This window comes from Acanthopagrus latus, chromosome 20, assembly GCF_904848185.1.
Source record: "Acanthopagrus latus isolate v.2019 chromosome 20, fAcaLat1.1, whole genome shotgun sequence".
In the NCBI taxonomy this organism is placed as follows: domain Eukaryota; kingdom Metazoa; phylum Chordata; class Actinopteri; order Spariformes; family Sparidae; genus Acanthopagrus; species Acanthopagrus latus.
Window position 1 is genome coordinate 11,676,905 of NC_051058.1, and position 27,202 is coordinate 11,704,106.

General features: G+C 43.0%; 1 protein-coding gene across 2 annotated transcripts; it reads right to left on the bottom strand.

The window, feature by feature from the left end:
* Positions 1-507: 507 nt before the first annotated feature.
* On the bottom strand, positions 508-27,081 carry LOC119010441 (double C2-like domain-containing protein alpha). Of its 2 annotated transcripts, XM_037082594.1 has the most exons (12): positions 26,012-26,149; positions 22,309-22,473; positions 21,819-22,168; positions 20,888-20,967; positions 19,817-19,891; positions 19,432-19,541; positions 15,948-16,074; positions 13,451-13,510; positions 7,424-7,623; positions 5,149-5,230; positions 4,748-4,844; positions 508-2,332 (listed from the first exon to the last, which is right to left on the bottom strand). In XM_037082594.1, exons 3-12 carry the CDS (start codon positions 22,162-22,164, stop codon positions 2,196-2,198), a joined length of 1,314 nt encoding a protein of 437 aa, XP_036938489.1. In that variant the 5' UTR covers positions 22,165-22,168; positions 22,309-22,473; positions 26,012-26,149; the 3' UTR covers positions 508-2,195. The 2 variants fall into 2 exon arrangements, with proteins under 2 accessions (XP_036938489.1, XP_036938488.1); XM_037082593.1 differs by lacking the exons at positions 22,309-22,473; positions 26,012-26,149 and adding an exon at positions 26,851-27,081.
* Between the last annotated feature and the right edge of the window lie 121 nt (positions 27,082-27,202).

Here is a 27,202-nt window from a genome sequence, read left to right on the forward strand (position 1 = left end):
TAGCGATAGATAGACAGACAGACAGACAGATGGATGGATGGATCGCTATTTTCACAGGTTTTTTTGTTCATAGTCAAATATAATTTATCTGTCGATGTTGGTCAAATTCAGATCTAATAAGAATACAAAGTGGTTGCTCATTAGTGAAATTCAGACACCAAAAACATATTAAGCGACTGTTCTCTCAGCCATGTGATTCAAGCCACTAATTTCCCTAAAAGCACATTGACAATAATCCATTTTGATAAATTACACCGCTCAGAATGAACCCAGAGTAAAATTACTGTCGCTACACAGGATATTCCTGGAAAAAGCCCTGAAAAAAAAAAAAAAATCCCATGAAGGGAAATCACGGGTAAATGGGTATTCCTGGAAAAGTTTGAGACTGTTCCAGTAAATTCCTCAACAACATTCTGGAAAAATAATCCCTGACAATTACCCAGAAGAATTTAACATTACCGAAGGCGATCAACTGTTCTTCAGTGAATTTCGCTTGAGCCATTGTGCAGAACAATCAATGGATAAATGCTTTATTCATGATGATTTAATAAAGCAGGATTTAAACATGTCAATGCTATAAATTCAGTGGCCTTTGTGGGAAGATGTCTGTGAGAATTCCTGGAATCATGGTACATTCATACATACATACATTAAATTATCCCCAGAGGAGTGGAAAACTTCCCAACTCGCACTAATGTCAGACAGGAGGCTGCAGCTGCGGACCCTGGAGGGTAGGTGGCAGTGTTGGCTTTATTGGATTTGCCACTGAGCCGCATGTAAACAGAAGAGATTCAGAGAGGCCACTTTTGGAAACCACGGAGCAAACATGACAGAAATTCAGGGCTGCACACGGTCGGTCAATATGAATGTTTTATGAAAAACAAAAAAGAAGAAGAAGAAAAAATCATGCACACTTTCAATTCCAAAAAGACAAACATCCAAAGCAAGTGCAACACAATATATATTTACATATGAACACCACTGGTATTTTTCAGCATGCCACTTGTACCACACCTGCAGCTTGGTTAATGCAATCCATAGTAAAGCAGCAGCCAAGGAGGCTTATCAGACAACACTGTGCTTCTGTACACCATTCATGTTTGTAAGTTAGATACTCAACAAAAAGCTGATGATTTTATTTGTCGTGTGACCAACACACAGCTCGCCGCAAAATAATCCTGTTAATTTACATCTCTGTCCTTCGTCCGTTCAGATAAGAAAGAATGAGGTTCATCAACGTGTCACCAACAAGAAACTGACACAGTGATATTAGAGCTGACACATTAAACAACTGTGAACAACATAAAAAAAAATGAACAAAAAAAAAAAAAAAAACTGTTACCCTCAGATTAATTAAAAAAAAACAAAACATCTTCAGTTAATCAGAGCAACACGCCTCAGGAGAATAGGGGAACAACACAATGATGAATCCTGCAGCAGAACCCAGCACGTTATTCGTCTTTTAGTTTGCTCCATCGACACCGAAACATGCAAAGTAACTGACACGAACCATCAACGTGGAAGAACCAATTATCTTCAGGCAATCCAATCCAAACCAGATCAATACGTACAAAAAAAATGTCCAACAGTGTTAAGACCACTTGGAAATCTTTTTTTTTTTGGAAGCATTAGGCAAATCATTATTGCGAGGGGAGAGGTATGTGCGCTGCAAGACAGGAGTTTTTTTTAAAATTTTTTTTATGTCAGCTGTTAATGGACACAGCAGGCCGAGTGTGATGAGAGCACATAAGCCTGACATGAGGGACGACCGGTGGAATAATTCAGCCTTCTCCCTCATTAGATTTTCTTTAGCACGATTTCAATCTTTCTGTTTTGATTGAGCTCTGACCAGTTTGGAGCAGTGCAGAGGCGCATTTAGATAGACGTTAAACCCACAAAGGGGACACGTGTCCCTATGAATATGATTATGAAAATTCTCCCACTGGTGGCCACGCTCTTCCCAGATTTGCATTGGGTCTATTTGGATCCCAGGATTAGAGTATTGATCTCTGAATGTGACCCCCCCTTTGGGTGTGTTGTATGTGGATGATGGTCTCATTTATGACACAAAGCAAGTAGGATATGAGTCCTTCACAGTCATGCAGAAATTCCTCAGAGCATGCGATGGAGCTTCTCTCATCCTCGAGTCGTCAGGTCAGTCTCTGCGGTGTCTGTTACAGTGGATGAGGATCAGTTCATTCCTGCAGCGTGGATCCAGGCAGCTCGTTGGTCAGCGTGTGCCAGCGCTCCACCTTCTTGCCCTTGTTCTTCAGACAGTCTATCCAGTGCTGCAGAGAGTCTCCCTGTGAGTGACACCCTAAGGACACACCACCTTACCAGTGCACAGAGAAGAACAGATGTTACTTTTGAAACCTTTTTTGTCTCTAGAAAATCTTCATTGTGTTTTGAGGTTGTTTAGTCATCTTATTTCACTTTTTCCTAACGTACATTGAGAGGAAACTTTTGATTACCTGGACGTGGAGAGGATTGTAGTGGAGTTACAGCTATACTAGATGACAGTGCCAAGCCACTGACTGCAGTTCAAGACTGTGTTCCAACATTTGTAAGTGTGGAGACCACTGGGTATTTTGTGCTGTGTTTGTTGTGTCTAAAACAGGTATTTTAACTCATTTTTCTCACTCTATCCAAAAGTCGTTGTGCCTAAAACTAACCAAAACATCAGCACAATGTTGTCACATCATAACAAATACAATGTAACATAAATGAAAATGAATTTGCAATGTAAATAAAATGTTTAAGCTTCAACACATTTGTGGTTTGCAGAAAAAGACATTACCAGTATTTATTCTTGTGATAGGTTTGGCCTAGATACACTATAAATGACGTTGCAGCTGCTCGTTACTTCTTTATTTATTCACAACGAACTGGAGGGGTTATTTTTTATGATCTCCACGCTGATATTTTTTAAAGGTTTACAATTATACAGACCTAATAAAGAGTGATATTGATTAGCAGTAAGCCATGTTAACATCTGACTGGAGGGGAAACAGAAATGTCAGTGTGAGTTTTGACGCTTTGAACCAGGGCGACACATCACCTGTTCACTGATGCACAGAGCGGGTCAGGAAATGTTAATAGGGAAAAAATGGTGTTTGCTCAACATGTTATTTCCCTTCAATGACAAAAGCAAAAACTGACTTTTTAGTTTTACATCTGAGTTAATGTCTCTGTAACAGTGTCTAACGAAACACAGGTAGTCTTCTGACCATCGGACAGAGCTGAACAGTGATGAAATAAATATAAGTGAATAATTTTGAATGTCTGCGTTTCATTAAAAATCAGTTTTCAGTGTTATACTGTGACGAGGCTTTGCTCATTCTCTGGTTAGGTTTAGGCACAAAAACACTGGGTAAGGATTTGGAAAAGAGCATTTTTTGGCTTAAAATACCTGTTTTAGTCACTACAAACACAGCTCGAGATGTTCCGATGGTATTGTTAAAACACTTTGCGATGTCCCCTGAAACATAGCTTGAAAGGCCCAGACCTCTTGTCAAAATATCAGCTTTTTATGGCCACAAACACAGCTGGAAAATGTCCCGAGGTCTCCTGAAAAGTACCCAGTGATTTCACACTTAGAAATGTTGAAACGCAATCGCCAAATGTGGTCACTACCTTCTCTTCCGTAACACCACCACTGTCCCCTTCTCCTCCATATTTTGAGAACATGATTTGATACACTTGGTAGAAATGTCAGTATTGTATGAAACCTACAACATGTAAAAAAGTCCTTACAGCCCTTAACACTTTATCTTGGGCATGGGGCTCATATTCTTGTTTTGATTGACTGAGTATGGATGGCTCCACAGCTGTTCATGGACATTTCCTTTTACCCTCATTGGTCAATGGATCACAGCTAAGGAAGTATTACTCACTTTCAATCTCAAAACTTAGCTGAGCCTGGAGATTTTGTGTGTTTTTCTACTTGTCAACAAATCCCATGAAAAAAAGACCAAAGGACCAATTCATCTTATTGACAAGCATTGTCTGTGTAACCAAGGCCGGATATTCCCCTGTGGAACAGAGCTCCATTGTTGTCATAAAAACAATAAAAAACACATCAGTGAGCCACGCTGTTGGACTGGGTGACAACTTCCGTCACCGCCACGAACATGAGCATTGTAATTTATTTTGAGTTGATCCCACATACAGCGTCACGGTACTAGAAATACTCACTAGAGTACAAAATGTAGAAATTGGTCCCCAGCTCATTGCGTTATCGTTTCCTGTTTGATTCGAGTTTGATGAAAAACGACGGTACCCAGCTGTCTCAGGTAAACTGCAGAGCCCTTAAAGTGATTCACCTCCTCAGAATTTGTTGAAAATAAAAGATGTAGGAAAAACAGCAGACTTGACCTTTTCAGACTGTAAAGAACAAAACTCTTGACGTTTAAAGGTCCATGGGGAAAAAAAAGAAAAAAAAGAAGATATTTAAATAGAGGAACAGGAGTAAACGTAATAACTTACTCCCACTCATGGAGCAAGTGTAGTGAAAAGCCGGAATGTCACTGAGACCATTTTGGCAACCAGTTCTCGCAAATTACACACAGCACTGCACTCGGATCAAGGCAGTTAACAGGGAACATCTTGAAATATCTTTGGTAACATCTGCCATGGGTACAACATTATTAGACTGCTAATGAACTAGCCAGTGAGCTAATCAGTAATCCCGAAAAGCACCAGCAGGAAAATGATTGGCTGCCGGCGTGTTTGTGTGGCGTCCGCTCACCGATAAAGTCATTAGACTTTCCCAGGTCGTAGTCCCACACTGTGACCTCCAGCGTCTTCGTGGCCAACTCTGAGAAGGTGATTTCGTAGAAGAACTCCTGGGGGGAAAACGAGGAGGATGAGGATCGAGTGGATGAGAGCAGAAAGGTCAGAGGATCACGCCTTGCACACATGTTGCTCCTCCTCTGTAAACCTTGAAAATACACACTAATGAGGCAGCACATAATAATATATGAACAATAATTGGCTGTCTTGCAAGATGATTGCAGAAACTTTGCATGCAGTGTGGTGTCTCTGGAGGAGGACACTTAAAGTCTAAATGAGCTGTCTCCTTACATTCAACCACTGTAAATGTGCTTCATGCTCCCACAGTTATGCACATACACAAACATGGATGTCTACCTCATTAAACTCCGGGTTGAGAGTCTTTTTTATGACGGCTGTTTTGTGCTTGGACTTCTTATGAACATCTGGCTTGAGGTACCTGAGACACAGGAATGTGATACAATCATGAACGCTCGATCACATAGAAAATCATCATGTTCTTTCTTTCTTTCTTTCTTTCTTTCTTTCTTTCTTTCTTTCTTTCTTTCATTCTTTCGGTTGTTCTGTTCAGTCATTTCTGTCACATCTTTTTCTGTCACATCACTGTTTCATTTCATTCTTAGTGACTTCTACACTGATGGATGATTCACAAAAAGAATTTACTCAAAGGGTAAGTTAACTCATAAATGAAAATTCAGTCATGATCCACTCACCCCCATGTCAGTGGAAAATCGGGTGAAGTTTCATAACCAACAAAAAAGCAGTGTTATGCTAAACATGTGAAGAAGATGAGGACTTGTTTTAAAACAAAGAAAAAAGGACATAAAAAAGGCCCGATACAGCTCATCAGGCATGATCCAAGCCTGTGGCAGCCCCAAGATCCCAAATTTAAAAATGTGATTTACACCCATTCTTAGGTGGAAATCTTCATTGTAGCCGCTAAGATAAAGGCACACCCCATCTGAAGTGGGTGCACTTGTTTGACCACCCACCTTTTGTATGTCCTCATCTACTGCAGTTGTTAAGTAGAAAGCTGCAATGCTATTTTGCTGCGAAGCTCCAGAAATGTTGTGTTGAGGTGAGTAAATTATGACTACGTTTAAATTTCTGGGTGAACTTATCCTTTAAAGGAACAACTTGCCTTTTGGGAAATATGCTTAAATGCTGTCATGCCAAGAGTCAGGCCTGGTAACAGAAGAACAACACAGCCTAACCACCTGTTTCCCCCTGAATTCAGCCTGCATGCTAAGCTAAACTAACCAGCTGCTGGCTGTAGCTCCATATTTACTGCACAGATATGACAGCTATATCCATCCTCTTGTTTAACTCTCAGCTGAACAGTGAATAGACGTACACAGCACATCTCAAAACGTACAACTGTCCCATCGAAGGCTTAATGTGTTTTATGCGAAACTAATCATGTATGAGCGTGAACTGATCAGTCATACCTCCACCAACACAGCACAGATTGAAAAAAGCTCAGCATCCCTGCGCAGGCTGTCATTAAATTCTTGGGATATTTTTAAGCCAGCTGGAAGGAGCGTGGCGAAATCTCTATTCACATTTGCTTTCCACCCACCACCCACAGCTCGGAGAGAGCGTATGTTCCCACACGCTCTCAGACACAACAAAGCATCTGGGAAAAAGCTCCAGCCAAAGGGCGAAGATGCACTCACGCATCCGAAATGACACAAGGTGCGTGATGTATTCCTGCGGATTGTGACGGGGTTGTGTGCGCACGTTCAGTGGGTGTGAAGAAGAACATCTGAGTTTAAGGCATGACGGGAAAAGGAGAAGGGGAGATTTGTGTGTGTGTGTGTGTGTGTGTGTGTGTGTGTGAGTGAATGTGTGTACGTGACGGGAGGTTGGTTAGTGGTTTACTCATTCCACAAACAACCTCACAGGCAGAGGCAGCGCATCAGGAGAGCGTGCAGGGAAGGAGAGGAGGGGATTTTAAGGCTCATTTGTCCAGCTTCTGTCAGGGTGCATCATTCAACCCAGGGACCTTCTTGCCCTCCCGCGTACACACACACACGCACACACACACACACACACACACACACAGCGGAGCACACAGTAACGCCTTTCTTTCCTCAGTGAGTAATGAAACTCTAAAAGACCTCGATAACACTAACAATAGCACCCAACTCTCACCTCCTTGATATAGTATGCCCATAACATTAGATCATGTCACTGCCTTTCAGTCCATTTTGACAGCTGTCAATACACACACACACACACACACACACTGTTATCATTATCTAGATTAATGGGTGATAGATTTCTCAATGGCTTCCGCTTGCGTGAATACTGCCCTCATTTGTCACCTTTACCTTATGCAGGGTTAACTAACGCCATCTATCACGCGTGAGTGTGATTCATGGGGTCAATATCAGCCAACGGCCAGTTAAGACCAAAACACAGGTGTTGCGGTGAGGAGGAAGATGGATGAGTCATGTGGAAATTGTTCTGTCGTAAAAATACAAATCCGCCAGTCTAACTGGTGTTTGATTGATTTTTTTTAAGGTGTCCGTTGATTGAGGGCAAAACATATTTGTTTCTTCTTCAAGTTGTTTATTATCACACGTTATTCGATCAGATACACCAAAACGCTCAGTTAACATTTCCTTACGTTTTAACGTAGGGGTCCGAGTAGCCGTTGACATCCATGGCTGCCAGGTGGGCGCAGCGTTTGACGCCCACACACAACCCGCCGCGAGCCCTCTCCTTGGCCTCGCCCTTCACGTCGCCATCACCAGCCGGGGGGAGGTACTGCAGGCAGAGCAGCAAGCGGCCCCTCTCCTCAAGACTCCTCTGCTGCTCGGTCTCCCACTGAGGGAAAGAGGAGACATAACAGACCAGGAAAAAGGTGCATGTGATACATTGTTAGACTGAGATTTGTTAGTGACTTCAAACTGCTGTAAGTGTTTGGGGGGATGTTGGGGGGGCAGGGTCACTGATTGCATAAAAGAAGGAAGTAAGTAAAAACAAGCATTTCTCATTATATTTGTAGTAAATCCTTTAAAATACCGTGTCCTCATTGTGCATGACTGGAGTCTTCAACAAGATTAGGTGGTGAAGTATTGCTAAAGCTATTAGCAAGCTAGTCCCACAAGAATGGCAGAGAGAGTGCAACCAAAATTTCCCAATGCTAGCATATTAGCTTGACAGTGGTGCGAACAATAGCCGTATTTGTTGTTGACGGTCATATTGATAAAGTTAGGTGTTTTCTTCAATGTGATTGAGATGTGAGGTGAAGCTACTTAGCAAAGGGCCTGTTATTCCACGGATAACCCCGTTAGCACAAAGCACACACCTACAGCAGTTACTGTACTGGGAAGCCTTTGCAGCCTGAGGTACTTTCACAGCAGCCGTTTTGCTTGTGTTTATATGTTGCATTCAACAGAGTTATTTATTTATGCATTTACTGGACTAAGAAAGCTGAGAGAACCTGTGTTCTGTGTTGACTCGCTGCTAACACATCTGCTGGCTGGTGAGAGCTGCGGGTCGGTCGGTGTCAGTGTACTTATTGCCTGTTCATTAACTCTCATTTTTCATTTTCAGTTGAGTACTTTTTAAATGTAGCCTGTGCTCACTGGCTTCTACAATCATTCCAACCTCTGCTTTACTGATCAGTGTTACAATGAGGTTTCATTCACTGATGATGATGATGCATCAGAGGCTGTCACCTGCTGATATTCAAGTTTTTCTTCCAAGCTACCCTTATGAATATTTTTGATCACTAGTGGATTAAAAGTCTGTGTGTACTGTGGGTCACTCAGACTATGAAGCAAACTTTTTATCACCAAACTTTGCTTTTTAGTAAGTTGTTGTTTGGTTTTATGGCCCAAAACTTTACTGTTTTTGTTCACTCTCAGCGCTCTCATTAGTGCTGTTCCCAGGCACATCGGGGAGCGATTTTCAGTGAGCAAAAACAACAAAATCGCTCTCATAACGCTGTCACTGCACACTTCCCGCTCAGCACCAATCAACAGACAAAGCAACTAGAAAGTACACGGCGAACGCAGTGGAGCACTTAGAGGCTAAAAAGCCAGATATCTCTCCCCACAGTTGGTCAAGAGCCAAACAGTATCAACAGAGGAGTGGATATTGGGCTTGTTGACTGAAACTTCAAATGAATGCTAATGCTGCTTTCTCTCTGTTCGATGTGTAAACAAGCCACAGCTGGTGGCGTACACGCTCGCCATATCAACTTAATAAAGAGATCATATGTCATAGTTGTGTTTACTGAGGCCACAAAAAATCAATTGATGCAGGTTAAAAGCCGCAGTGGAAAAAAAAAGGTTCTTCCTGCAGCAGCAAAACAGAAAGGACACATAAACTAAAACCTAAAACCTAAAACCCAACTGAGACTTGAGTTTATATATTTCATCATCCATTAATGACCAGCCAACACCTAATATTTCATGTAACTGGCTCAGTCAGAAAGATTTTTTTTCTAGAGTAATTAAATCTAGTCCAACTTTATAGAAATGTGCAACAAAAAGGACCACGTTCAACCTGTAACCTGACACTTCAGGCTCAATTCCATCTCAGGTTTTTACCCCCACCCCTCGTTTACGGTTTACGAGTGCCCCCCCCCGTCAGAACAGAGTGACAAGAGGTAGTGCTGAAAATCTCCACATAAGAAATGGGACAGCCCTTCAAGACTGTTACATGTCATCAGTAGACGCTGGTGATGTTAATGTAAACCAACGCAACCAAACATTTCCAATATGCCGTCTTCAGCTGCAGGGATTTCTCACGATACTGTCTGATGGATATAGAAAGGCATGTCGCTCCCAATTCGTTCACAACCTCTCTCTGTCAATCAGGTCAACAAATAATAAAGAACGCTGTCACGCCACGTGTTTTCACGCCTTTTTTTCCTTCCACTTTGCTCCAGATGAACTACCAATCAGCCGCTAATTGGCACAAACTAGTGACGACTCAAATATCGAATCATAGATTACTCTTGCTGTGTACCTTCAAGTGAAGTGGAACTTAAAACTGAGTAGTTACTTCTTTTAACAGTTCTGTGGTTTTGCTCTAGAAATGTACTTCCTGTCCTTCGCAGTGATGTCGCTCATCTCTCCTCTGTCTCTCCTAAGCAGACACACCTAGAGAGCTCAGTGACTTTCATGTAACATTTGAGCTCATCTGCTGCAGCTCAGAGACAAACCCAGCGATCACTGTCGTCGCAATAAACAGGAGTGCAGATGGTCCGGTGGCAAAGACCTGTCTCGGACAAACCTTACAGTCATATTAATGCGCTTTGTCGCTCGTGGCTCGAGTGTTTCCCATGGACAACATCAAACTGTTACCAACGCATTTGACAACAAGCGCAACAACAGAGTAGATTCAAAGTGACAGATGAAAGAAAGCGAGGAAGCAGCTACAGAGGGTGAAGAAGGGGAAGACGATGTTCTCACAGGACCGTGACTCACCCTCATGGCCGACAGCACCGATACATGTATGTTATTTATAGTGAAGACGCACGTCTGCTATTTTCACGACTTTCATCACTGCAGGTGCGACTTTTTTGCAACCAGGTTATGTTAGATTTCACCGCAGAAAAATGGAAAAGGCTCGTGGTTTTTATTGCCTTGCGCTCCTCAACTGTATTTTTTTCACTAAATGTCTCTCCTCTCCTTTAAATCTCTCCATCTCTCATTAAATCTTATCTTCAGGCGTGAGGTGGACACAGCCAGGACGATCAATATGCCACACGCCCCACACTCCTCCCTTCCCTTTCTCTGATTGTCTCAACAGCTTGTCCCCCTTTTTTTCTATTTCCTGACTCTCCCTTCCTTCCGTTTTGGTCTCCTCTCCTTGTCTGTGTTTTTCTTTGGGAATCATCATTACTGCCAACAGGCCGTTCGCCATCTGCCGTGACTGAGTGGGAGACCAAAACTCACAATTAGTGGGGATAATTTGCAACCAGGTATCTGGTAATGAAACAGCTCAGACCTTCACAGATCGATAGAGAGCAACTCATTAGGGAGGTGGAAATAAACAGGCATCAATGTGGAGCCCGGCCACACACGGTGACAGACGAATGGGAAGGAGATTAATTTGTGGGTGGGTTTGCAAAGGCTAGAGAACTGGCAAGACGGATCAGCAGACACATTAAACAGCCTTGACTGTGGTAAGAAAATACAGAGGAAGCTGTTTCACTGAAGCTATCTTAATTGAGTAAAAGGAATGTGTCGGCCTTGAGTTCTGACTCCCACATTAATTGTGTCCAAAACAACGGAGACATTAAGAATCTGTAAAAGGACCAGTCCACTATATATACTACAACTTGTGTTTACCTTCCATAATTCTGCAACTTGGAAGAGAATAAATATATATCGCAATTCCTTATTGTTCTTACAAATTAAAGATCGAGTTCAATGATAAAACACCCTTGCTCAATTCAGCACCTTAGGCTATAGTGGCTAATGCAAACACAATTTCCCAAAAACCACAATCATACATAAATCTATAAAAGTTCTAAATAAATTGAAAAATAACTAAAGCAAGAAACACACAAATGGTAAAAAGACATATGGAAATACAATACAGAAGGGTCGGGTCATGGCCAGTTTAGCATTTAAGCTCAGCAGTAACATCGCATGAAGGCATAAAAACAACTATATGTTAGGGTTGGTTGATAAATCCATTTGTCCTAGAAAAAAAAATCAATCGGCAACCACTTCTCTAGTCGACAGAAGTAGCATTCAGCCTTCAAGCAAAATAACAGACGTGTAAAAAAAACCAAATCACTGCGGTGATGTTATGCTATGTTGGCAAATTTCTGTTGACATTTTGAGCCATAACTCTAACGTTCAAAGACATGGATCAGTTAAACACACTGGTCCGACCTTTCTGTTATTTTTGCTGTTCTTTTTTTAAAAATATATTTGCATTTACATCGACATTTAGGCATTTAGCCGATGCTTTTCTCCAAAACGTTTGTCCAAAGCTACTCCACAGCAACATCTCACCACTAGCTGGACTCACTGCTAGTTTTGCATAAACGCTGTCATCTTCTTTATTTTGTGGCCCAACAAGTAAATCAGGTCTCTGTTCTAATGTTAGTGAAAGTGTTGGTATATTTAAGATATTAAAGCATCAAACATGCATTTTAGACAAATACAAGTTCAAATACCATGAATAAAGACAATTAAATTGTGTAGGCTACTGCTCGAGGCAGGAGTTTCTACTCGGGAAGTTATTGTAAACAGCCATTACTCAACTTTATGACTCATCTCTGCTCATCTTACTGTTACACAATCTTTTAGCCACGGTCGTCGGGTAATATAGAGTCGTAGGGATTCCATATTAATTCCAATAGCTCTAAAACTAGGTATTACTTACATAGAAGCAGAAACATAAGTGCGTCCCCTGTGCAAATTCACACATGAGGCACAGCAGTTTAACCTCATCGATTATTTAAATCTGCCGGCGGGCCGACAGCATCGATCAGGATCTAATGGTAATTAATGTTCTGTGCTCCTACACATCCCACAGGACGCACACAGTCCAGGTTCATACAGTAAACCTGTTTGATGTGAAGCAGCCGTCCACCCGATAAATCCTGAGCTCCATCATTAGTGTCTATTATAGAGGCTAACAGCTGATTTATGCTTCCTCTGGAGAGTTTCCTCTGTCCAGTCAAGTTTATAACCACAGCTTTTAGTTGCTGCTTAAATGTGGCAGGAAATTTGACATTGCTGTGCACAGGGAAGCCTCTCTAATTAAAATATATCATTAAATCATTAAAATGTATCATTCTACTTTCCTAAAAACCCTGAAGAGCTGTTTCTATGCTCCTTCTCTGTTGAATTTGACTGGGTAGTGTTCACTCTTTGTTTCATAAATGTAGTGAATAGTTTTGTTTGTGATGACAGCTTCGTTATAAGCATAATTATAGTATGCTCAGTGGTTGTAGTATGATCATTGGTCAAATATTAGGCTTCAACATCCTCAGCCTCACACACCACTTATGTTTTTAGCTTTGTCCTTTAATCCTAATTTTTGGCCCCAGTGGCTCCTTGAATGTTAGATATTTGCGTGTATTTCCCCTTTTCCAGACAGTCATTAGCAGCCATTACGTTTCATTTATTTCCACATGATACAAAAATCTAACTTGATTACCCAGTTTGACCACAGATTGATTTGAAATGTACTGTGATTAATTACCTAGCAGCGATATATCAATGTTGAATTAATGGATTACATGACTCAAGCCGGCCTGCTAATTGATTTCCATGTCTAATGGAAGCTGATAGATATCTGGGACAGAGGAAAACAAGCACTCTGATGGTTTAAATATTGTTTGCTGTAATTAGTATACACAAAGCGTGTGCTTCAAAACCATTAAGATGTGATTGTAATCATCAATTAATTTGTATTTTTTTCTAATTATGCTAATATTTTATTCATGAAATGACAGAAAATTTGGAAAAACAATCTATCAGCATCACTTCTCGAAATTGCTGGTGTTTCAGTTTACAAATGACTGTTTGTTTCAGCACCAGTTGGATTTAAATGGTAAAATGTTTCTGCTCTGATGAGTCTTAAATGAAGAACAGGTTGAATGATGGACTGTTAGGACAGACGGACAGACAGATGCAGGGTTGGGTTGACCAAAACAGAGGAGTCATGTGATCACCTCTCTCAGGTAGCAGGAGATTCCTCTCAGGGCTGTACTCATCGCTGTTGGTGAAGGCAGCTGGAGACGGAGAAAAAAAAAAAAAAGGGAGAAAGAGATAAAAAAAAAAATAAGTGTACGTGACTCAGAGAAGCTGAAGAAGTAGGTTAGAGGAGCAAAGGGCGTACAGAAAGATATGGATGTATTGAGTTGAAGCCGAAACCACTTTGAAAAATGACAAACCTGTCACAGCATCGGGTTCGCAGGATGACAGAGGGGCTTTAGTGTTTGATCGCAGAGTGGCCACCGGCCCCAGAGGGCCAATCTAATACCAACAGCCCTTTCCGACTCACGAAGAACAAAAACCCTAGCTCCCCGCCACCTGTTTTCACACACACATGCCCCCCAGTCTCCAACACTTTTATTTTTTTATTTCATGTGTTTGTCATCTCTCTCACACGTGCTCTGTGTCTACTGACACCCCCTCCCCTTTACTCTCCCAGTCTCCGTGTACCCTTCTCTCATGTGTGACCCAGCTGACATTTAGCCTGCAATAAAAGCTATTCGTGGGCTATAAGAATGGATGTGACACTCTCTGTTTACCTAATACTTCTTCTCAGGCAAGAAATCATCTCAAACATGTCAGAGGGCCAAAAGAATATGTGAACTCGACTGTCCCCTGAGCCATTTCGGTCTGAAGCTATTCACTGCTCTAGTTCCACTGAAGGGAAATCTTTATGCTGCAGATTATAGAGTGATATTTCATTCAGCAGTGTACTTTTAACTTTGTGGCAACTGTTCGTGCGTGGCCTTTTAACATGCCAATGCCCCTGCACACAATATATACCTCGTACATAAAAACATGTTTTTCCAGTTTGCTGCGGAGGATCTTGAATAGCCGACACTGAGCCCTGACCTCGGCCCTCTCCAACAATTTCTAGATAAAGCTGAATGCCAAGCACAAGCCAGGCCTTATCATTAAACAGCAGTGGCAGTCCTCTATAAGGCCTGTGGCTGAGTGTGAGCAAATCCCTGCAGCCAGGCTGTGAAATCTTGTAGAAAGTCTTCCTAAAAGAGGGGAGGCTGGTGCAGCAGCAGATTAATGTCCTTAGTTTGGGGGTTAGGGGGGTTTAAATGACTTGTTCAGCAACCACATGTGACGTTATGATGGACTGTCCACATGTTTGTGGCCGTTTGATGTAACATTGGCTCTTTGTAATGAATCTATACACTGTAACTAATTACTTGTAGTTAGAATATCTAATACATTCCTCTGACTGTTTTGGCTGTATAAACCCTGAAACTTGAATTATACTTTCCCAATCTACTAGGGTCCGTTTGAAATACATTTTGTCATTTTGAACGTGCACAGCAAGGCTCTGTGCGGACAGCGTTCAACAGGGACGAAAATGGAACAGGGGAACTGGATAATTCACACTTCAGAGGATCTGGACCAGCATCCAGTCGAAAATGTATGAACTTTTTCTTTTTTCAATTATCATCGCCAAGCAGAAAGGATAAATACAGTTGTCCTTCATAATAGCTGATCTATAAGGCAATGGATCATTAATCAACTGTTAATAAAGCCATTACTCACAAAACACTTTCAAAACGATGTGTGCCTTTTCCAAAAAATGTCACGATTCCTCAACATTTTTAGAGTTTGTCTTTCGTTACGATTTATGATAATTACATTTCATTTGACGTCTAGCGTTCTTAAAGTACTTTCATCTTTCGTGTGATTGTCATCCTTTAGCGATAAGGCATGATGTTCAGTTGTGCCATGGCAGCTCAGTTGGCAGAGAGTGGACTCCATGTACAGCGGCTGTGTCCTGTGGCCCCTCAGCTGCATGTCATCTCTCATCTCGTTCCCTGTCACCTCTCTAAGCGCTCCTCTCTAATAAAGCCATTAAAAGGCCCCAACAAATAATCAAAAAGTATATTGTTTGACTACAAAATGCCTGCAACAGTAAACTGTATCTGTCTAATACTCACATTTGAGGGATATTTGCGTTAAATGTTTATGACTGTGTTTGTATGTAACAAAAGATCTGCCAGTGTATTCGCCGTTTTCTCTCAAATATCAGTATCAGCGTTCGGCGTGGTCTTTATTTTTGCCATTTGTTCAGCTCTTTCACTAATGATGCTGCAGTGCTGGTACAGACACGCTGGTGTTTCATATTTTATGAGACCCAGGTGTGTTTTCATCATTGGGGTGGATTGATCCCGTCTACTAAATATCGACATTTTAACGCCTCTCTGTTGGTGCGTAAACGATTCCGTGCCTTTCCTGTTCACCTCATTCTCCCCTCGCCGTCTTTTTCCTCTCCGTGTCTTTTTTTTTTCTTCTCAACTTTAAAAGATGAGATTGTGAGTCAGACAGGAAGCCTTAATATATTCAATATGACTATGCCCTCCAGTCATTTATCTCTCTCACACACTCATTTTCTTCTCTCCATCCTTTGAGTCTTTCTTTTCCCATCTTCCCCCTTTTATAATTTTTTCCGCCCCTTCTCACAGGAGGTGGGTGCTCCAGACAGATGTTGAAGTGTTTGGTCTGGTCCGGTTTCACGCGGCGCAGGGCCACCCGCGACTCCCCAATGAACTCATTATGTGTCAGCTTGTCTTCATCGCACACGGACACCCTGGGAGCCGGGGAGAAAGTGAGGGGGAACAAATGAGTAAAAAAAAAAAAAAGGAGAGGGGAAAACACTGAATTAGAATAATGAGGCTGAGAAAAAGAGAACATTTTAAGCAGAAAGATGCAAAGTGGTGTTCAAACAACTGCACGTATTATGACTCATTCAATTACTCCTAATGTTGTGACAACATCATGATTGTGGAAGGGAGATGCTGTATTAATCTGACTTGAATTAAGGAGAACACAGTGAGATAAATGTGTGAATCCAGCATCTGTGTGTGCATATTGTACAAGTAATTAGCATTTTTCCCTCCCGGGGGAACTATTGAGACAGTGTGAAGTGCATCATGCAAGGTTAAGCCGATCCATATTTATGGGTCTGGCAAACTTTTAGTCTGACTGTAACGTCAGCCGAAAAATGCACAAGTGGGTGGGAGGAGACGAGAGGGAGAAGGCATATGTGAAATCAGAAGCCACCGAGCGAGGGATGGAGTGACGTGGGTGGGAGGGAGAGGAAAAAAAAATGTGAGAACTTATTTAAATCTGTGTGTGTGAGGAGTCATTTACGAATGCAAATGCACACGTTCCCATAGGCAGCTGTGAAAGAAAAAAAGAGCACGCTACGAGCTGTATGCAATCCAGTGGGGTCGCCATTTTTCTGTGACTTATGCAAATGCAAATGAAAGGAACTCGGTCAGAGGTCCAAGTGCGAACATGCCGCCCCTTGGCCTGCTGTTTTATTCAACCTCTAACGAAATTCATAAACACAGGAAACGAAATGTCGCAGCCGCCCGCTGCCTTTCAGTTTCCGGTGATAAAGCATGATATTGCAGAAAGGTAAAAGGTGCAAGGGGCCGGTTGCCCGGGGACACCAGATATGTGTTGGCATCCCCCCCCCCAGAGGTAATTTCTAGTCTAGCAGCTTATTATCCAAAAGGAGACATGAACCCTTCAGAATCCAAAAAAAAAAAAAAAGCAGCAGGAATAGGAAACGAAAATGGAAGTAAGACAAAGAAATGACGGGGATGTGAGGCACAAAAAAAAAAAAGACAGGCACACGGGAAAATAATGAGAGATCAGTCAGAGCTGAGAGGTGAAAGATGGTGCGACACATGGATGAGTAAAGGATGGCTGAAAGGGCTCGAGGATGGAGTGGTGAGCGAGCGTACAATAGGTCAGAGAGTCAAGTGTGAAGCATGGAGTCATTATAACGGGAGGCGGACGTGAGGCTGAAGTTACGCAGTGTGTGGTAACAGACACGTCTTACAGCACCACGACAGCTCGCGCCAGAAAGACTTCATGATGGCCGTACAGCAGCGTGGCAAATCTAATCGCGGGCTGTCACCAACTTAAATGTCCATGTCAGACATGTAAAAATGTTGGCTGACGGTGTCTGCAGCTCTTCTTGTAAAGGCATGTTGGGCGACAGCAGGGGGAAAATTAAAACCTTCAGAGAATAAGAGAAAATGTTGCCCTGTCATGATTTTGATCACACTGTTGACTGAATATGTCAAATTTTGACCGTTAGTAAGACAATGTTTTTACATACCACTATTACATATGACTATACAAGCTTTTTTTTTCCTTTTAATTGATGATAACATGTTTATCTTGCAGAAAAGTCTACATTTTTACTTGTAATGTCACTTAATCAATAATAATTCTATATGTATCGTTTGTAAATTTTAACCCCTTTTTTTCCCGTTTTTCTTTTCTGGGCCGGATTGATCTTCCACTGGCTCTGTTCCTTAGCATTTAAAAGCAATTTTGTCAACAGCCTACAGATGGGTGTGAACTAAGGCATAAAAAGTCCTGAATTCTTGTCGACAACAATATAAATACGCAGTTGTAGCTTATGTGTTGATTGTGTGTGTTATGTGTTGATTTTTCTAATGCTGCTCTCTGATCCCCATCGCTGCACTTTTTCTAAATACGCCACAGCTTGTTGCTATCTTGTGGAGTTCTTGTCAAACAAAGCTGCTGAAATACAAACAAACTTCCCTTCTCTGGGATGGATTTCATTCTTAATTACCAGCCCCTGCCGACGTGTCCACATTGTGTGTGTCGTCATGGCGAAATGTGGCCCGTGGGACACCCATTGTCGTCAGAACTAACATAGGAGCAGTTTTGAGTACTTTTTCTAGATGTCTGACTGTGGATGGATCTTTGTTGGCCTCACTTTATATAAGAATCCTGACACATGAGCACGACTGTGCTAGACAGCCAATGTCGGCAGCTTTTCAGCTGACTGAGCTATCATCACTCTGATTGGCTCTTCAGCCACGCAGGACACGGAAAAAGCACGAGGAAGCCAAATGAGCCTGTCTCTTAAAGTAGACACAGTTTCACTCATTTTTCATCCGGGACTAACACAGACTACCTGCTGGCTGTAATCTTTGCGGTGTGTTTAAGTGCAGGCCTTTAGCTGAGACACACAGACTCCTTGATGTCGGTTTGGTGTGTCCGGGCCCTCACATCGATGGAATACTGCCTGCTTACCTACCAACATCGGACTTCTAATGGTGGTCTGCGTAAAGAATAACACACTGCAAGAGAATATAACTGACCAAAAAATGCGAGTGTATCTACAGAGGCATTTATGAAATGTACTGAATTGTTCGGTTTCAGTTCTGTGGTTAATTAGAGATTTGTGTGGATGTAAACAACTGATTAAAGTCAGCCTCTGAATAAAATCACTTTGTACGCTGACAACATCAACATGTTTTCATGTGTCTGTGCTTTAAACGTCCTGTCGCGAAAACGCCTCCGCCGAATTGACACAGAGTCGGAGGCCGGTTGTAGGTCCAGTCTCTCTAATTTCCCTTGAGAGATCAACCCGTCGATCCTATTTAAATCCCATGCCCACGTGTGCGGTGGCAAAGTTTTAGTCACAGGAAGAGACAATTCGCAGCTTTTGCCACCTCTGGAGGGGGTCAATGAAATTAAAACGCCCCGCGGAGTGTAGTCTGACCTCAATCTGTCACTGCCTCTTGAGCAGGGAGAGAAAGGCGGGGAGAAGGAAAGACAAAGAGAGAGGGATGGCTTAGAAGGAGTGAGGGGAGATCTTCTCTGATCCTTGTGGACGGGAGAGATGTGAGGACAGGGGAGGACAGAAGGTGAGGCGACGGAGGAGGATCAGAGGATCAGAGGATCAGCGGATCAGCGGAGATGGATGGAGAGAGGGAACACAGTGAAACAAAGAGGGTGAAGGCCTGTAAACTGAGTGTAAAAGACTCTGCGATAGACGATAAGAAATCCTTTGAAAGCGACAGCCAGTCTTCTGGCGGGCAAGACAGAGCGGAGAGGCAGGAAGTGAAAGGCGACAGAAATAGAAAGAAAAGCCTCCGTGACAAACATTTACCGGAGCGTCTTTCGGTACATGTCCTCCTCAGTGATTCCGCAGTAGGTGAGCGTCTCGTTCCAAACAGGGTTCAGCGTGTTGCGAACAGTCTTGGTTTTCAATTTATTAGCCTGTGCATCAAAGCAGAGAGGAGAGGAAGAACAATAATGTAACTCGAGCTTCTTTTAACTCTCGCAGCAAACAACCGCAACAGGAAAAAACAGCTTCTTACTGGCTCTGAGGTCATTTTGTTTTAGTGCAGATTTACTGGTCTGCACTTGCACTTTCATAGAGGAACTCAAGATAATAGCGAGAATTAAATATACGCTCTGAAGTCCAGGTTACTAAAGGTCTTTTGGAAAACCACAGGAACAAAAAAAAATACATTCTTATAATAAAATCCGACCTTGCAGGCTCCTGGAAGCAGGTGCAGCTTGACGTAAGGATCAGCCAAACCATTGAAATCCATCGGCTTCAGACCCTGATAGAGATGGAGGAGAAGGATGTAAGAGAGAGTGTAAAGCAGCTGGTGTAGATCAATGTCCACGCTGCTGACATGTGTAATAAATTAGAGGTGAGGGGATTCATTTACAAATTGAATCTAAAGCACATTGGTAGAGAGGAGATTGGGGGGGGGGGGTCCCTTAATTTGACAGATAGTTTCAGCTGACCAGCCAAGCACATCGTGCAGCGGCCACACTGCACGATGTGAAGACGAGATAGAAACTGAGGCTGAAAACTGAAGCAGGGTGCTCCACACTAATAGGAAGATGTAATACATTTACGTTCAGTCTGTGTAACTTCAGACCTTTAATTTCTCTTCACTATCAGTGAAATGTAATTAGTGAAATGGAGAAGCTGCTCAGCTGTGTTTCAACCGCGAGGATTGTAGAATTGCAGACCAGATATCAAGTGAGAGGCTCGATAGAAGTGATGCAACCGTTCATTTTGATGTTTGCGCCATAATTCCTGGTGTGCACTTTGTTATGACCACTGAACAGGACGCTAATGTTTTGAATAAGAGCGACAGTAGCCAGTTATTAAACTTTCAGCAGACATTTTATATGATTTGAATTGTAAGGCAAAAAGAAGTAAGACAACTAACATGCTAACGTTAGCGTGCCCGCAGTGACAGTGCTAATGGTACCATTTGGAAACCAGCGCCTTCAAGACCTTTCATGGAAAAAAAATGTCAACCTCATAGAAAAAAAAATAACTAAGTTTTATTATGAGTATTAGAGTATTTGTTAAGATATTTTGATCCGACTGGCTGACAGACAGGGCCACAGCTAGAGCCACAGGGCTAGCATGGCTAAAAACAGAAGTTGTTTATTGATTTACAAGCTAACCTGCAGATTCTTTGTGTCACTGGTTAAAACATACGCATTTTACTAATTCAAATGTAAATTCAAAATTGTTTTCAGCGGAACTGACTTCCTATCAACTGGCTACAACACAGATAACCCGTGTTATTTACCTTTGCTCTCAGGACTGTGCAGTGCAGGGAGCTGGTGGCTCTCTCATACAGTAGGTCAAACTCTAACGTCCCCAAGGAGGCTGGAAGGCAGAGGATAGAAAAAATTATAATGTGACACGTACTTTGGCAACTGCTTTTCAGCTGGTGACTTTATTACTCTGTGTAGATGATGACGGCAGGAAGAAACACAAACATCGACTATCAGGGAAAAGCTGCTCAGACTTAGACAAATTTGATGAGATAATTGAAGCCACTCTCATAGCTTAGCTGTACACTGAGTTGAAACAGGGAAACAGCTCGTCTGTTCTGCTGTGTCTACAGTCCTGCTGTAGCTTCACATTCAAGGGACAGACATGCGCTATTTCAAATCAATTTGTGATTACATGGCTATCGCTGGATGAGCTGTATGGAGCCATTTTATGTTATCTTTTTCATTAATTTTGCAACATTACAAAGCCAGTCCCCATCTGTTTCTGTTGTTTCGGAGAATGCTGTGACACTGTTCTGCTGTGAAGCTCCAGAAAGGTTTGTTGGATTTTGAACTTCCCCCAACTTTCTAACCACATTAGAGTGGGCAGATAATGACTTTTTAGATAATATATATATATATATTTTTTTATCTTTTGGTGAACCTTAAAGTATTAGTGTTGCCGTTATTTTATGCTAGCTAGCTGCAGATGGAAAAATCTGCTAGCGGTTGTCATTTTAGCCGACAAAGTCAACAGTCAATAAAGACCCATTTTTTAAAAAAAAGAACTGTAAACTGCACGTGTGCTTCTGTGTGATCACAGAAAGCTGGACGGGTGCAGCACCTTAACAAAAAACTACATTTTTATTCCCCTTCTCCCAAATCCACATCTGCGTTGAGTTTATTTGAATTCTGTCGCAAGCAGCTTTAATGAAACCGAGTCATTACTCTCAGGTGACTCACTGTTATCATCACTGTCACAGCTGTCGATCTCGATGGAGGTGTCCATGCTGCTCATGGCCGACAGCGAGCCCCCTCCGCCCGCCGCCCCGGGTAGCAGCGGTGACAACAGGCTGCTGTTCCCTCCTCCGCCGGCGGCCCCTTCACCTTGACCCGCGCTGCCGGGGCTGAGCGAGGCGGGAGCTGCCACCTGATTGGGCGAGAGCGGCTCAGAGAAGGAGGAAGTGGGCGACAGGCGGGGGAAGTAGGCAGAGATTTGGCGGATTGGGCGGATGGGCCCCGGACATACGTCGATGGCCATGTGCTCCTGGATGGAGATGCCTAGACGTTTTCCTTTTCGCACAGTCATAGGGCTACAGGGGAAAGGGTAGAGTGACGAAGGAACAGTTAGAAAGTTTTCAGCAATACAGCAATACATGTCTGGGAACGCATTCACCCGAAGCAAGAGCGAAGACTTTGATCCACAGATCTGAGTTGTTGTTTTCAATCTCACCTCTGCCTTGCCGAGCGAAACCAGGTGAGCTTAGCAAGATGATTGGTGATGAATAAGATCCATTCCTGTATCTGGCTCTCTCTGATATCTCATTTGCAGCGCGGTCGAGAAGAAGAACTCGTGATAGGAAGCGTTTATCTCAATCTGCTCTCACAGTGAAACCTCCTTCAACATAATTAGAACTCTTAGTGAGAAAGACATTACTCATAAGATGACAAAATACAGCAGAGGGTGTGCACAAATTTGCATTTCAATTGTAGAATAAACTCAAGCCTATCAGGGAGGATAAGGGATAACAGACAATCGGGGTCTTCCCCAAAATCCTAATAATCCTTGATGAAATCGCAGCGTGTGCTGAGCCGCCGAGCCACGCGTGTTATCTAAAGTGCTTAACAATCCTCCGTAGACAGACAGGTAATTATCAAGTCTTTACAGGCTGGAACGCTCTCCAGCGCTCTCCAGCTCAGACTGGGAGAAGTGTCTTTGGCGATTATATAAAGTTGCTGGAAGACAGGGAACGGAGTTTGACCACAAGGCTGATGTGTCTGCTCCCTTCCCGAAATAAAAACGAGGGGGGTGGATTACAAAAATCTCACAGCTTTTGTTTTCTAAAGACAGCAGGCCTTGAGGGGGCGTTCTGTCCTCAATACTGAGCAGATCCCCCCCCTTCTGCTCGCTCTGCATTAATCGATTGAAACTGAGAAGTGGGTATTTGCACTGTGAATATTTGCACTTCTCCTCTGTGTTGTCTGTCCATTGAACGTCTGTGGAGTCTGTGGAGAAAAAAAAAAAAAAAAAAAAAACGAGGAGAGAAGCTCTACTCGGAAATTGAGCGTTGAATAAATAGTTTGGAATTACTTCCGTCTTGACTTCATTCTGATGGCCTGAAATTAATCCCCACAAACAGAAGTGCTTAAGTTGAACATCAAGAATAAGGTATGCGAATGATCGTAGACTAGCACCTGTAGTAAAGGGGCAGTTCACCTCAAAATTAAAAAACATGTATTTCAGCTCTTACCTGTAGCGCTGTTTATCTATCCAGACTGTTTTGTCTACCTTCTTTGGACTATAATGGAACTAGATCTTGTGGTGCTCAAAGTGCCTATACTTAGTCGTACCCCTGTCACAGTGGACAAAAGACACACCAACATCTGCATTTACTGTGGTGTCAATTGACTCTTCAGTGCTTGCCAGTAATCATCCTCCACAACAGGGTGAGCACGTTCAGCTTCTCCCCTCGTCAGATGCGATGATATGATGTGTGATGAAGCTTGTTGATACTTTCCCATCAGTCTCTGTTTAGGCAACGCTTGAACATCATTCAGTCAGCGCTCAGGCTGAAGGAGGGATGAGGATGAAAGATGTGTTGAAATTGCCTGATCTGTACTGCAACTCATAGCAGACATAGGCAAGAAAAGGAGCAAGATGTCTCACTCCTCAGCTTCTTCTGTTTAGAGCTCCAGAACAAAATTCTAATTCAGAATTGTATTGACAAAGACTTTTCAAAACAAGCTTTTTGTTATGAAACTAGCTAATCTCTCATCCATGAGTCAATGTAGTAAACTGCTCACAGAGGGGGCTCTAGAACATCTTGGGTCACCATGTCAGGATTTCTGTAAAGAGACGTAGCCCCAATATGTTTGAGAGAAGACAGACACCTCTACAGTCAATATCTCTGAACGGATAAGAGGAAAAACATTTAGTTTTGATTTTGGGGTGAACTGTGCTTTTAAAGGAATAGTTCAACATGAACCATTTGCTGTCTTGTTGAGAGTCAAATGAGCAGATTGATACTTCATGAATGTGTGACAGGTAATTACCGCCCACTAATTAAGAAAGTTTGCCAAGAATGACTGCAGAGTCTTAAGGCTTTTTGACTGGATTAAACAAACGAGATGTAACGTGTTAATTAGAGAGATTTAGCCTATTGTTTCTCATTCCCAGTTCTGTATGCTTAGTAAATATAACTGGCTGCTGGTTCTAGATTCATGCAAACCATACGGATCGCTCAAAATCAAACAAGCTATTTCGTAGATGCAGGTTTTAGTTGATGACTGTATAAAACTGTGATTATTCCTTGTTCTTTTCTTACTTCTGTTTATGTGGTCAAAACCTGTAAACAAATTAACTGCGGACCCTTCAGTCATCAAGATAAAAGTCAGTGACCGATGACTCTCTGGCTCTGAAATTGTTGCCTCTGACTGTTGACCTTCAGTGGAATTACTGGAGGCGGTGAGGGTCATTTGTCATGTGTGGTCCAGGCTCTCTGCTGTGAGCACAACAGTGGGCGCTTCACACCGCAGCTCATCCAGCTTTTCCTTGGCTCCAGATGAAACGAACTTCCGCAAACACACAGCGGCGCGTGCCAACGTGCAAAAACTTCCTCCGCTCGTTTGACTCAAAGGACTTTGACAGTGTGCCTTTTTGAAAATCAAGCGGCAGCTATTTTGGTACCACTGTGGCAAAATTAATGACTTCTTTAGCGCTGAACAACTGGTCAGAGTTCATCGCGGCTCAATTAAAGAGTGCAGAGATAACCTCAGACTCCCACACTTCAGGAAAAGACACAGTGACTCTTCTTCCTCCTCGAATGTGAGGTGGGGTGTTGGGGGAAGTGTGTACCACAGCCACCGTGCCTTAAATCACTTCAGTGGCAGAACAATAAAAAGGAATAAAGTCTGAAATTAAGTGGATGGCGAGACATTAAGGGAAAGGTGAAAAACAAGTTAATGAAACTCCCTGTGATGATGAGGTTTGGGGCCCGAATTGATTAGAAGATTAATTTACTTTGATGAGCAGATAATAACGATTGTTCCTGCGAATAATACATAATCCTTCAAAGCACACACACACACGCGCATGCACCAAGCGATACATCCACACAAACATGCCAGCAAACACACAGATACACTTCCGTCAGATCATTAATTCATCCCTTTGCAGCTGTTGCACGCTTGTGAGCGACTGGTTGTTGATATAATGTGCACACTCAGTCGCCTCCCAGTCCTGGCAGATGTGGCCACGAGCTAGAAGCACCACCACCACCACCAGCAGCAGCAGCAGCAGCAGCAACGGTGGTGGTGGTACACGAACGGCCAAGGCCCGCTGTTTCGCAGCTCGCAGGGGGAAGCAGAAGCTCCCAGCGAGATCATGATTGATCGCTCTCATGCTGCCAGCTGGAATCCCTCTCTCATCTCCTCTTTTCATCATCATCTCAGCGCTCGGAATTGTTGCTGATGCACCCTCGAAAAATAACCAGGCGCGGATTTCACCTCACACTTGGCAGATTTTTCACCCTCGTTCACATACGTGACTCGTCTTCGCCTTGACGCACGTGGCTGAGCAACTTTACATAATTCCTGTAAGCCACAAGATAATGGCTCAACTTGTCCACAGCAGTTACGCACAGAAGCCCCTCGGCTCTTGCTTATGCAACATACATACATACATTCATACAGCGCAGTATATCCAACATGGCCCCCTTGCACATATATTTGTGAGGTTACATATGTTTCCAGCTGAGCGTTGAGAGCATGAAGCTCCCACAAGCCGGCAGTCAGAAATATCTTTGTGCAACATGCGACTCCCCCCTCATCCTCCTCCCCTCCTCTCTCCTCCCTCCTCCTCGTCTTTCAGCTCCTTCACTTTAAATTAGAGTCACATCACGGCACGGACGCCCTCTCCCACAATCCCCCTCCTCTACCTTCTCATCTCCACCTAAACAATCCACCGGCTCCCCTCTTTATCTCTGTGATTATCACTCCGTCAGTCTTTTCCAGGCACTGTGTTGCTCCACCTGTAGGTATGTGATGCTCTCGCTCTCTCTCTCTCCCTTATCTCTTCCTTGACTGATTCTCTTCTTCTTCTTCTTCTTCTTCTTCTTCTTCTTCTTCTTCTTCTTCTTCTTCTTCTTCTTCTTCTTCTCTTGTGTCCTACATACAATGGGCCCCTGCGGCGGGCTCCGTTCACCTTTAAATAACAAGCTGCTGCCTGACAGGCAGATGGTATAGTACAGTGGCGCCCACTGTAGCTACTCATTAGAGCTTGACAGTCAGTACTGTCATTTATTGCCCACCACAGTGACAGCGAGCGCTTGTCAATTAGAGTCAAGTTATTTTCAGGCGGCGAGGGACGAGTTAACTTCGGCGTCTGTAGCTGTGAGCGTGCATGTGTCTGAAGGTGTGAAAGTAAAGTGAAAGAGCAGGTGAAAAGATGCAAGAGCAGACTGACACATGTTGCACCTTCCAGCTGTGTGAGGATGGTGCAGAGTAAAAAAATGTGATCGTCTCGCGCTCCGGCTGCTGCTTCATTAGTTTTTGACACAGCCACAAACACAAACGTACATACATGAAGCAAAGAGACAAAGAAAAGTGGGAGATGTGATGACAGGGCGAAGGGGGAAGGGGAAGAGGAAGGGAAGATGTTTTAAAAGAAGGGATGTGAAACATAAAAGATGCATTCGTGCAGAGGAAAAACGGGTGACAAAATATCTGCATTTGTCTGCATTTCAGGATAAAAGAAGGAATGAAAATGCTGACTTACCTCGGTGATAGCACAAGTGTGAAACTCCTCATATAAAAAGGAGGGATTCCAGTGCGGAGAGGAGAGGGAGACTAACTAACAGGTGGCGGAGAGAGGAGCAGAAACTAGAGAGAGAGAGGGGGAGGGAGAGAGAGAGAGAGAGAGAGAGAGAGGAAGCGAGAGAGGGAGAGAGAGGGGTGGACAAAGTGAGCTCCACGCATATCATTAAAAATTAAATGCACCAATAGTTCAAGTTGAGATGAAAAAGCGAGGAGCAGATGAGGAGAGAGGAGGAGGAGAGCAGCATGCTGGAGGAGGAGGATGGAGGGAGTCAAGAGGAAGAGAGAGAGAGAGAGAGAGAGACAGAGACAGC